This window comes from Cololabis saira, chromosome 23 (genome assembly GCF_033807715.1).
Source record: "Cololabis saira isolate AMF1-May2022 chromosome 23, fColSai1.1, whole genome shotgun sequence".
NCBI lineage: Eukaryota > Metazoa > Chordata > Actinopteri > Beloniformes > Belonidae > Cololabis > Cololabis saira.
In genome coordinates this window covers 22,509,924-22,520,630 of record NC_084609.1, presented here as the reverse complement: position 1 = coordinate 22,520,630, position 10,707 = coordinate 22,509,924, and the positions used below count along the sequence as shown (strand labels likewise).

General features: G+C 40.3%; 1 protein-coding gene across 1 annotated transcript; it reads right to left on the bottom strand.

Annotated features, from left to right (window-relative positions):
* Window positions 1-783: 783 nt before the first annotated feature.
* On the bottom strand, window positions 784-4,993 carry LOC133424522 (aldo-keto reductase family 1 member D1-like). The gene is made up of 9 exons (XM_061715190.1): window positions 4,789-4,993; window positions 4,489-4,656; window positions 4,237-4,353; window positions 4,020-4,097; window positions 3,600-3,722; window positions 3,296-3,405; window positions 1,361-1,526; window positions 1,169-1,251; window positions 784-1,089 (listed from the first exon to the last, which is right to left on the bottom strand). Exons 1-9 carry the CDS (start codon window positions 4,894-4,896, stop codon window positions 1,047-1,049), a joined length of 996 nt encoding a protein of 331 aa, XP_061571174.1. The 5' UTR covers window positions 4,897-4,993; the 3' UTR covers window positions 784-1,046.
* Window positions 4,994-10,707: the final 5,714 nt, after the last annotated feature.

Below are 10,707 nucleotides of genomic sequence, written 5' to 3'. Positions count from 1 at the left end.
TTTCAGCATTTAATTAATTAATGACACATTTAATTAATGATTTAGTGTTGCGTGAGAATCATGAAATGTAAAACTGCATTTAATTAATTAATGACACATTTAATTAATGATTTCGTGTTGCTGAATCATGAAATGTAAATGTAAAACTGTCAGTTTAAAAAAAATCCAAATCCTCCATATAAGAAGACTCAAATATCCTATCTCAAAAAAATGGAATATTCTGGGAATCTTAATCTTAAATTGTAAACCATAATCAACAATATTAAAATAATAAAAGCTTGCAATATTTCAGTTGATTTGTAATGAATCCAGAATGTATGACATTTTTGTTTTTTTAATTGCATTACAGAAAATAAAGAACTTTATCACAATATTCTAATTTTCTGACACAGTCCTGTATATTTTGTTTGTAAGTACAGCAGTAGGAACACAAGGCGGCGCCCGGATGTGCTAAACTTGCATATCTTTAACAAAGCATAGTAGGTTATTCAAGTGACAACATTGTACGGAAGTCCAGTGGGGGCCGTGATCTTATTCCAGTGATATAATAAAGGTTCCTAGGTCCTAACAAAACCAGACAAAATACATGAAAACATTCACAAAAGGAAAACATGGCAAAAGTGGACGCCTGAATGACCAACATTTTGCATATGTAGACATATAGCAATGAAAACGAGACACAGATAAGCCATAGAGAGATACTCAATGACGACAAAGACATGCAGTGTGGGTACAAAAAGTTCACACACAACATGACCTAAGTGATTACAAAACAATTCAGCATCAAAAGAAAAATATCACTTTTTATTTTTCGTTTTCATTTTAATCTAAGAGATTTTTAATGTAACTGAGAACAAAAATAGTTTTAGATAAAGATTGCAGAGTCACTTTTGAAATGAACAGGTGTCCAACTTCAATAAAGTCAGTATAGTACAGTAAACATTGGAAGTGTTTCATAAAGTCTCAAATTAAGGCACAAAAAGGTTGTTCAGTTCATAAGTAATCAAGCTGACAATGATGGAAAAGTGATCTGGAAATTTGTGGAATCAGTAGTCGTCATGAAATGGATACTCTGGATGGTCAGACCACCTGTTGAGACAGTATAAGAGAAATATTAATCTTCTGGTCCTGAGAGAGAGAAATAAAAAAAAAAACACACCATACTCACATGAGAAGCTCCACAAAACGAATATTCTTGTTCAGCCCCTCTATCGCCTTCATTTCATCCTCAGAGAGAGAGAAGTCGAATATCTGGAGTTGTGACGGATTAATTAAGAAATTATTTCAAAAGTCTGTTTTTTGGATGTGTTAATTGCAGATATTTTAAATTTCTACAAAAATTGGTGGAATACAAACTTACATCAAAGTTATCCTTGATACGATCATGGCTGAAGCTCTTTGGGATGACTACCACTCCCCTCTGCACATTGAACCTTAAGCACACCTGCGCTGTGGTCTTCTTATACTTTTTGGCAATTGATGACAGTAGTTCATCTTCCAGCAGAGGGGGACATTTGAGGTTGACCCTGTTTAAGAGATCGGTGCTTTAATTTCTCATTTTCTAATTATGCTGGGAGGCTGAGAAAAATGATGGGAGAAAAGAAATCCTGCTAGAAACACGTTCACAAAATGTTGAAAGAGAAGCATGTTTATTGCTGTGTTGCATTACATCTTTAGTTGTTTTTTTTTACTTTGTCTGCACACATATTAATGTGTATTAATGCATTACATCTTTAGTTGATTATGGTCTATAACAGTTTTGTAACATTTCATTTCATAATTTACTAAATTATTTAATGGGCAATAAAGGAGGGCTGTTATTAGGCAACTTCAGCTTTTTGGTAATTTGTTTGATTGCTACATGTAGGTCAGTTTTTGCTTGTGAAATAAGCAAAGCCTTCGCTAAAAACACATACATAGATTGGCATCAATGTTGCTGCATTTGTGGCATTTTCCCAAATGTGCAAGTAACTAATGTCAAATGCACAGATAAAGTCTCATTATAACAGGTAGCTTGGTATTGTCTTGTTGAAATAAGCAAAGTCTTCCCTTAAAACACGTGCTTTAAAATATTGATTTATCATGAAGCGTTAACACTGTCTTTAATGTGCCAGTAACAGTAACAAATGCACAAATAGGGTCTCATGAGCACAGATGCTGGTTTTTCATCTGTGTGCTGATGGCAAGCTGATGCAGATGGGTGCTTTTTCATTAGCCTGAAGGATGCAGCATCCATAGTTTCCTTTAAAATTTTGATTAATCAGATGTCAAATCAGTTTCCTGATTCACATCAGTCCACCTTAAATGAGCTTGGGTTAAAAGAAGGCACCCACACCATTGCATCTTCTATAAACATGTTGTTTTATTTGAATGGTAGATTTGCATTTGCATTTATCAGCTGCTTGAACAGAAAGGTGTTTCTGAACCTGTGCAGTGATTTCAACCACAGAATATGTCTGTTCTCCCAATCAAAAATGTCTCCACTGTGATATGAATAAAGGAATCCTTATCTTATATCCTCTGCATATTGAAGTATTTCATTTCGGGAGGTGTGCAGTTAATTTTTTTGTCCAATGACAATAAATTAATCCAGTTAATTCCATACATTTTACGGCAAAATTATTAAACATAATTTGAACTTGCCCACACAGTCTTTCACAGACTGTTGAACTCCTCCTCATGTTTAGTTCTGAAAGACCAAACAGCCAAGGACCCCATGTTACTGACCTCTTACCAATTAACCCAATGAATGTTGCAATACTTCACCAAGTACTTCTTACAATAATAGTGCTGTTGTCTGACATTTTTAAAAATGAAAAAAGTTTAAATTTACATATTCATCATTTAAATATAAATATTGCACTACTTCTCATAAAGTTTAGGGTTCAAAGAATTTGCAAATTGCTGCATGCAAATGTATAACAGGTATATTGTGGATCAATGAGTAGAGCAGGTCGTCCTTCAGCTGGTGGGTTGATTTCAACTCCTCGTGTGTAAACGTGTCCTTGAGCTCTGGCTTGTCCCGATATGTTAATTGGTGTGTAATTATAGATAAAAAGAACGAGGTCACTGTTTTTATGAATGGATGAATGAGGACCACATTGTAAAGTTCTTTGCAGAACTTTGACAAGTTTATAAAAGTACTCCACAAGTTTGGACTATTGTTTATATAACTGCACTGTTCAGTATAATATAATTGTAGAATAAATGTATTTAGGCAATTAAATTACAGGTTGAAAAGTAAAAACTGAATTTTTTGGTGATCTTTTGCGTCTGAGGTGAAGCAGGTCCATACCATGATGCATCCCTGGATGTGCCCAGGGGGCTGTAACCAACGATGACGATGTCCTTCTGCCGGCAGTATTCCAGCAACTTTGGCTGGGTGAAGTACGGGTGACATTCAACCTTTGTTAGGAAGAGTAAAAATACAATATTGTTGTTATTCTTGATGCAGACAGACTAGACACTTCCTTGTGAGTCTTGCATACGGAGACACCAAAGACATATTCTAACTTGTAATGTCTGTCTACAGTACAAACGTTTGGGTTATCTCATCACATAAATCATTTATTGACTGTATGGGATCAAAGCATTTGTACCTGGTTTGACACTGGTTTGTGTTTAAGTCCAGGTTTGTTCAGGATCAGCTCCAGCTGACGCTTGTTAAAGTTGGATACTCCAAGAGACTTTATCAGACCAGCATCTTTGCAAGTTTCCAAAGCCTGCAAGACGAGCACAGGCAGAAAATAAACTAGACTTTGAACTTTAAACAAATCACCAACGGTGATAACATATCCTATAAAGGTTATTGACCGCCTTGACAGACTCTCTATTCCCTGAAAATCATTAACTTTTTACCAGCAAAACAAAATGGGATTGTGAGTTGACTTATTTTCATAATTTCATCACTAGTCAGGCTAGTGACCATGAGTCATTAAGTCAGTTTTGTCCTTAAAGAAGTCGAATAACTCGACTTGCACAACTTTCCTTTCTGACAAAAGAAGGACTATGAGTCTCACCTCCCATGTAGCACAAAGGTCCGTCTCGTGATAAAGCCACTTCCCATTCTCATCTTTGGGATAGAATGTATCTCCCGGCTACAGAAAATCAGAGTAAGATTTTGTGAGGTTAATTGCAAATACTTAAAAAATAGTATATGAAATGATAAAAATTATATTAAAAAAATGATAGCAACATGTACTGGTATTTGTAGTTGAATTAAAATACATATACAACCTTAAATGCTGTGGGCATTTCTACAATGTAGAGGTCAACATAATCCAGCTTCAATGTCTCCAGTGTTTTCTCCAAAGCTGGTCGTACTAACTCAGGCGGATGGAATGTGTTCCACAACTGAAACATCAATGCGGACAAGAAGTCTTAGTTGTTGCAAAACTTTGGCAGAAGGTTATCTAAGGGAACCTAAGAGAATGTGATTCTCAGGAGAGAGAAAAGGGTTTCAGACACAAACAAGGAAACTTTGCAAACCTTTCCGCAGTAAAAAATGTCCTCCCTTTTCACTGTTCCATCTGCAATTTTTTCCCTTATTGCTTGTCCCACCTCGTGCTCATTGTAATAGACCAAAGCTCCATCCAAGTGCCTGTAACCAACATCTATGGCCAGTTTAACAGCTTCATAGGCAGTTCCTTTGGGGGTCTGCCAGAGAAAATAAAACAAATAAATGAAAACACAGCATGATACTTGTGTTTTCACAACATGGCACATGGATCAAACATGACATCATATACTTAGATATTGAATTCTGTCAGGTTTAATAACCTGCCTTACCGAACGAGGATCTCCATAAGTCCCCAGTCCTATCAGAGGTATACTGTTTCCATCACTTAGAGGAATGGAGTGATTTTTTGCTGTGAGTTCCATCTTCAGTAAAGGCATGTAGCCCTTTGTGACTATAAGTTTAGCTCCGGTGCTGCATTCAGCACATTTTGAAAACTCTAATCTTGCAGGTCTTTGACCACAGACATAACTCCTCCCAGGCACAAAGAGCCTCCTCGCGCACAAACTGAAAGCATGATAGAAACTGTTGTATCACTTTCATGAGCAAATGAAGAGATAAACTGATATGGCATGCGGCAGACCCAGATTATGCAGATGCATAGGGCCCCCAAAGCCACCAGATGGCCCCCAATCTACAAAATCTGCCTAACAATAAACAATTGGAGAAGTAGAATTGACTTTCTTCATTTGTAACCACCTTAAGAAGGATGCCAAGAGGAATATTTAAGTTCTTCAGGGTGAAGCATTATGCCTCAGAGAAGCAATATCTTTGTTGTGATCCCAAAGGGTTTTCTTGCAAATTCTCAATCTTATTGTGTCTGAAATTATGATCGTGCAAATATGCAAAAAAATTACAAAATTGTTGATTCATTAAATGACCATTTCTAAGTTTAGTTCTGTGAATTTAACTAAACATAAAGATTATTAACTCACAGTTTATGATTTTTTTTTTTTATGATTTTGGAGAATTTTGGAGAGTTTTTAATTGGAAATGTAGGAGTTTACAAGGTCACAATTTTTCCTGCAAATTTGGGGGTTCATTAAGTCACAATTCATGGGTTTAGGATTCCATTCTTAGATTTATGATTGTTTTCCTCTATCCTTAAATGGGGCTAAAACACCTTAGTATTTTCTTGGTTAGCTTCCCAAAATGTCTTAGCTATTTAAATATATTTTGCTGGCTCACCTAGAATTTATACTGCACAGTGAATTCATTTTATCTCTAAAGTTGAAAAGTGGAACTGGGAATGATGCCATGCCAAAGTTTGAAAATTAACCCTTCCCTTCTTTGGATTAGCCATTTCCACCGTTCACCGATCATTTATACGAATGTTGTACATGGACGTCTGTTTAGTGGATGAAAAAACAAAACGGTACTATGTGTATGTATGTGACTTAGTGTGAATTAAATAAGAGACACCTGTACCAAAAACATTAAGCTGAGTGGTTACTTTGTTAATGCAGGTGTTACGCCCACAGAGTGCAAGCTGACTCATAGGGTCACATATTTTAGAAAATAATTTATTCTGAAAGGATAAATAAAAACGGAAATGTGAGTCGGCTGATCGTCAGTGGTTTTTACTGGTCCCAGTGTTAACTGCCAACTGAACTTATATATAATATAATATCAAAATCAAAGTATTATATAAAATCTAAATATTTCAAAGTACGCCAATGCCAATACATTCACTAAATATTTCAATGTAAAATCAATAGGCTAATAGAATCACAATAAACATAAAATAGATGGTTATGAATAAACGTAGGCTATTAAAAATTATCAATTCTATATACCGTATTTTCGCGACCATTCGGCGCACCGTGTGGAAAGGCGCACCCTCATTTTTGTGTGTCATTTTTAGATTTAAAACATACATATGGCGCACCGACCCAAAAGGCGCAGTCTACAGAGCAGAGCTGCACACACGCGTGCCGCAAAACACGCCGGCCGGAAAACACACACACCCGCTGCAGAACGCACACACATGCAGAACGCACACACAAGCACACAAGCGCTTATTTAAAAAATAGAGCAGGAGCAAAACCTCTGTTTCTGCATTAAAGAGCTCCGCTAATTCAGCTGCGCCAGTCCGAATTTCCTCGGTGTCAGTCACTTTCTGCACAACAGTAAATAAACTATACTAACTAACAGTAAATAAACTAAATAAATTTTCATACCCCGTTGTGCGGATCCTCCACCGCGCAGAGCCCGTCTCTCCCCAGCGGGGTGGAGCAGCGCCGCGTCACAGCGGCTTTAACCGGGAATGTGACCTGTTCGGACCGGCTGGGACCGAAGCCACCCACCTGTATGGGAGCAGGGGCTCCCGGGGAAAGACCAGCGGCATTTCGGCCGGATCTGCCCCGGGGATGGTGCGCCCTGGCCCGGCAAACCCGCGGCGGGAGCCTGGCGGCTCCTGAGCGCATCCTCTGCATCTTGGTTAGGCTACCAGAGATCAAACCGACAGATTTGCCTGAAAATCTCGCAGGGTGAAGTTGTTCCGACCTGGGACAGACCCCTGAATAAATAAAGGTAAGAAAATAAACGTTTCATACCCCGTTGTGCTGCGTTGTGCTGCGGATCCCGACCGCGGCGGTCCCGCGTCCCGCGTCCCGGGTCCCGCGTCCCGCATCCCGGGTCCCGCGTCCCGGGTCCCGCGTCCCGGGTCCCGCGTCCCGGGTCCCGCGTCCCGGGTCCCGCGTCCCGGGTCCCGCGTCCCGGGTCCCGCGTCCCGGGTCCCGCGTCCCGGGTCCCGCTCCGCGCTGGTCCCGGGTCCCGCTCCGCGCTGGTCCCGGGTCCCGCTCCGCGCTGGTCCCGGGTCCCGCTCCGCGCTGGTCCCGGGTCCCGCTCCGCGCTGGTCCCGGGTCCCGCTCCGCGCTGGTCCCGGGTCCCGCTCCGCGCTGGTCCCGGGTCCGCTCCCCGTCTGCTCCCCCGCGCTGGACCCGCTCACACACGCGCTGTCGGGGAGCCGGTACCGGGGTTTGTATCCGACAGGAGCTCCAGTCCGAATTTCCAGACCTGTCTCAGCCACCTGATCATCATCATCCCTTCATCCAGCCCCCCCCTTTCCATTCGTCCTTATAATGACTCCGGCTGGAAACGTCTTATGCAAAGTTTTTCTTTTAAAAATCACCATAGGTTTCTGTCCATCAGCTGCGCCAGTCAAGCGCTACATAAATGAGAATCTGTGTGTCGCGCCGCGAATACACACCCGCGCATGTCGGGGTCCGGTACCGGGTTTGTAACCGACAGATTTGGCTGCAAATTTCGGAGGGTGAAGCTGATCAGACCTGAGACAGACCCCAGAAATCTCTGCTCGCAAAGCGGCCGGGAACCAGGTCGATTGGACCGCTTGGGGAACCAGGAAGTCGGGTTGCAGCAGCGCCCATCACCGCGCTGCTCCAGCCGCTGCTTTAACCGGGGAAAGTCACCGGTTCCGACATGCAAAACACACGCGCGCTGCAGAACAAGTGTGCTTATTTAAGTAGAGCGGGAGCAAAACTTAGTTTGATTGTATTTTATTTCACTTTACACATCAAGCAAATCCTTAAAAGTTTTCATCTTCTGTTTCGCATTAAACAGCTCAGTGGATGGTCTCATTCAGCTTCACCCGCCCCCTTCTCCCTTTACCGTTCTCATGGCCGGCCTTACATTACCGTAATTCAGGTAATAGACACGGCGCACCGTTTCTTAAGGCGCCCGGCACATTTAAAAAAAAAAAAAAAAAAAAAAGTTGCGCCTTATGGTCGCGAAAATACGGTAAGGGTAATGAAAGTACTCATTCTATATTTATATTATCTACAATTCTTATTATTATCTATATAAAACAATCATATTATTCCCTTACGCCTTTAGTCACACAACAATGACATCAATAATATAATCTCTCCCATTTATCCTCTTGTTTACCTATGACGTATTACAGCCTGTGCCCTGCCTGGTTGCCTTGGCAACGGTAAACTACAGCGCTGCTAATCAGCTGGCGGAAAATTAATAACTGTTAGGAGAAAGTTAATAAAACACAGAAAATATAAACAAACACTCTATATCATACTCATATATATGTATCAGATGAGTCAGGTCAACGTTACATCCGACTCCGATTGACAGTTGTAACATTAATTTGACCAGAACCAACTCATCGTAACCGGTAGGCTGCTGCCAACTCGTCCCGGTTTAGGAAACCAAACTAGCACAAATACCGTTAACAAAATACATGTTACAATGCGACAGTACACTAAATAAAAATCTAACAATATTGACAAACTGTAGTAATGCTTATGTAACATTTACCCACCTGAAAGAATAAATAAAAACAGAAATGTGAGTCGGCTGATCGTCAGAGCTTTTACTGGTCCCAGTGTTAACGGCCAACTGAAGAATTCAGTGCAACCCACGGCTTATAAACCCCCAGGTGGTCTTGTGCCTTTTATACTCAAATAAAAATAAGAAATGTTTAAAATTGAATGGGGGTGACTGTAAATATGCAATATAAGAGCTATATATATGAGCAGGCAATTATATATATAAATATCCTATGTGCCACACAGGCACCAGCCATGCTAGACACTGTAATCAGAGTAGGTGAGGTTTCCCTGACTTTCAAAGTTCAAACTACCAAAGTAAGAAGTTGTTCCATAATTTAAAAGCTCCAACCTAGAACTTTGAATTTCTCAGTTTGAATACAAATTAAATCTGCAGCCATGTCTGAACCAGAGCTCGGTTCTTTTATCTGCATCCGAGTTTGATCTGGCATTCACACTTCCCCAAATTAACTGGACTTTCGAAGCAAGGAAACAAGATATTAATTAATGTGTGAATGCACCCTACTTTATGCTTTACTGTTGATTTGACACTGTCACAACACAGAGCCTCTGCACTGACATGAACCCCCGTCTGCAGAGCCTCTGCATCACCTGATGTGCACCTCCATAATTTTCTCACAATGCATTGACAAGACACAGACCGCTAGGGCTGAGGTTGGTCTGATGTACTACATCTTTTCTGGCACTTTGCTTGTCCTTGCAAGACTTGTTCAAAGGGCATACAGGACACCTCCTAGGACTACGTTTCTATTGATTACGATGCAACATTTGCAATAAAAGCATTTGCTGCCCCAGTTTGATTAGCTGTAACTCCCAGAACTCCCTCTTTCATAGAAAATCGAAATGGGAAGGTACAAAGTTGCTCTCAACCAGCATGATTTCACCAGAGACCCTTCTGAAACTCAACACCCCCTAGTTTTTTGGCATTGGATTGCTTTGCAGGGTTTCTTGAGGCACACAACAGCAACAAAGCACTTAATAAGATGGCATGGAGGCAACAGTGTTTCCTTTGTGTCAAGTTGAAAAAGAAACACGAAAAGACTTTAAAGTGTAACTAACATTCATTGTCACATATTCGGAACAGTTTTAACTCTCGTTATACTGTAGTTTTATCAAACAGGGGTTCCTCAAAGAGAATCTTGCACATGGTCCCAAAATAGGGTTGCCAAGTCCCTGAAAAATAAAAAAGGGACAGCTCATCTGCAGGGCCGGCCAACACAATTGCCTTCACCCTTCCTGGCGTGGGGAATTTTTTTAGACCCTTTTTTTGTGAGTGAAACCATTTTTTAACTATTTGACTCAAACCTGAGTTGAATTAGATGCATATTTTTGAATGCCATGAACACATGGAAAACAAAATATTATCCAGCAATTCACTTTAGTACAAAATAACAAAATGAACTGAATAAAATAAGTATCTTTCCCAAACAGAAACCTGTCCTGCTTAACTTAAAATGTTATAAATTAATATAAAACAATAGAAAGAAAGCAGAAAATCAATTTTGTAATAGTGAAATAACAAAAGTGCAAACAGAAAGTCTGTAGAAAACTAGTAAACGTATTTGTGCCCCAAAGGTCATGACTTTAGGCTACAGTTGTAGTAAAACAGAAAAAAATTACTTATGAACTCAACAGCTCAATGCCATTTTCCATTGGCATTTTATGACTATTTTTTGACTCTCAAAGTAATACGTAAAACTCTTTTCAGCTCAATACGGGACGATTCCGTTTTTCAAGGGACGGTTGGCAACCCACCCTATCCCAAAATATCTATTTATGGCTCTGCATGGAAGCGTGGGAAAATGTGCCTGTTCGCGTTAATCTGTAGTTTGGCCTCAACCGGCCGCCGTAGCCGCGCAGAACCGC

Excerpts from the sequence above, each read along its gene's own strand:
- LOC133424522 (XM_061715190.1), bottom strand. The coding sequence starts at position 4,896 with ATGCCTTTACTGAAGATGGAACTCACAGCAAAAAATCACTCCATTCCT. Across the intron at positions 4,098-4,236 it reads AAATGCCCACAGCATTTAAG|CCGGGAGATACATTCTATCC; the intron begins GTTGTATATGTA and ends GATTTTCTGTAG. Across the intron at positions 1,252-1,360 it reads GTATCAAGGATAACTTTGAT|ATATTCGACTTCTCTCTCTC; the intron begins GTAAGTTTGTAT and ends TCACAACTCCAG.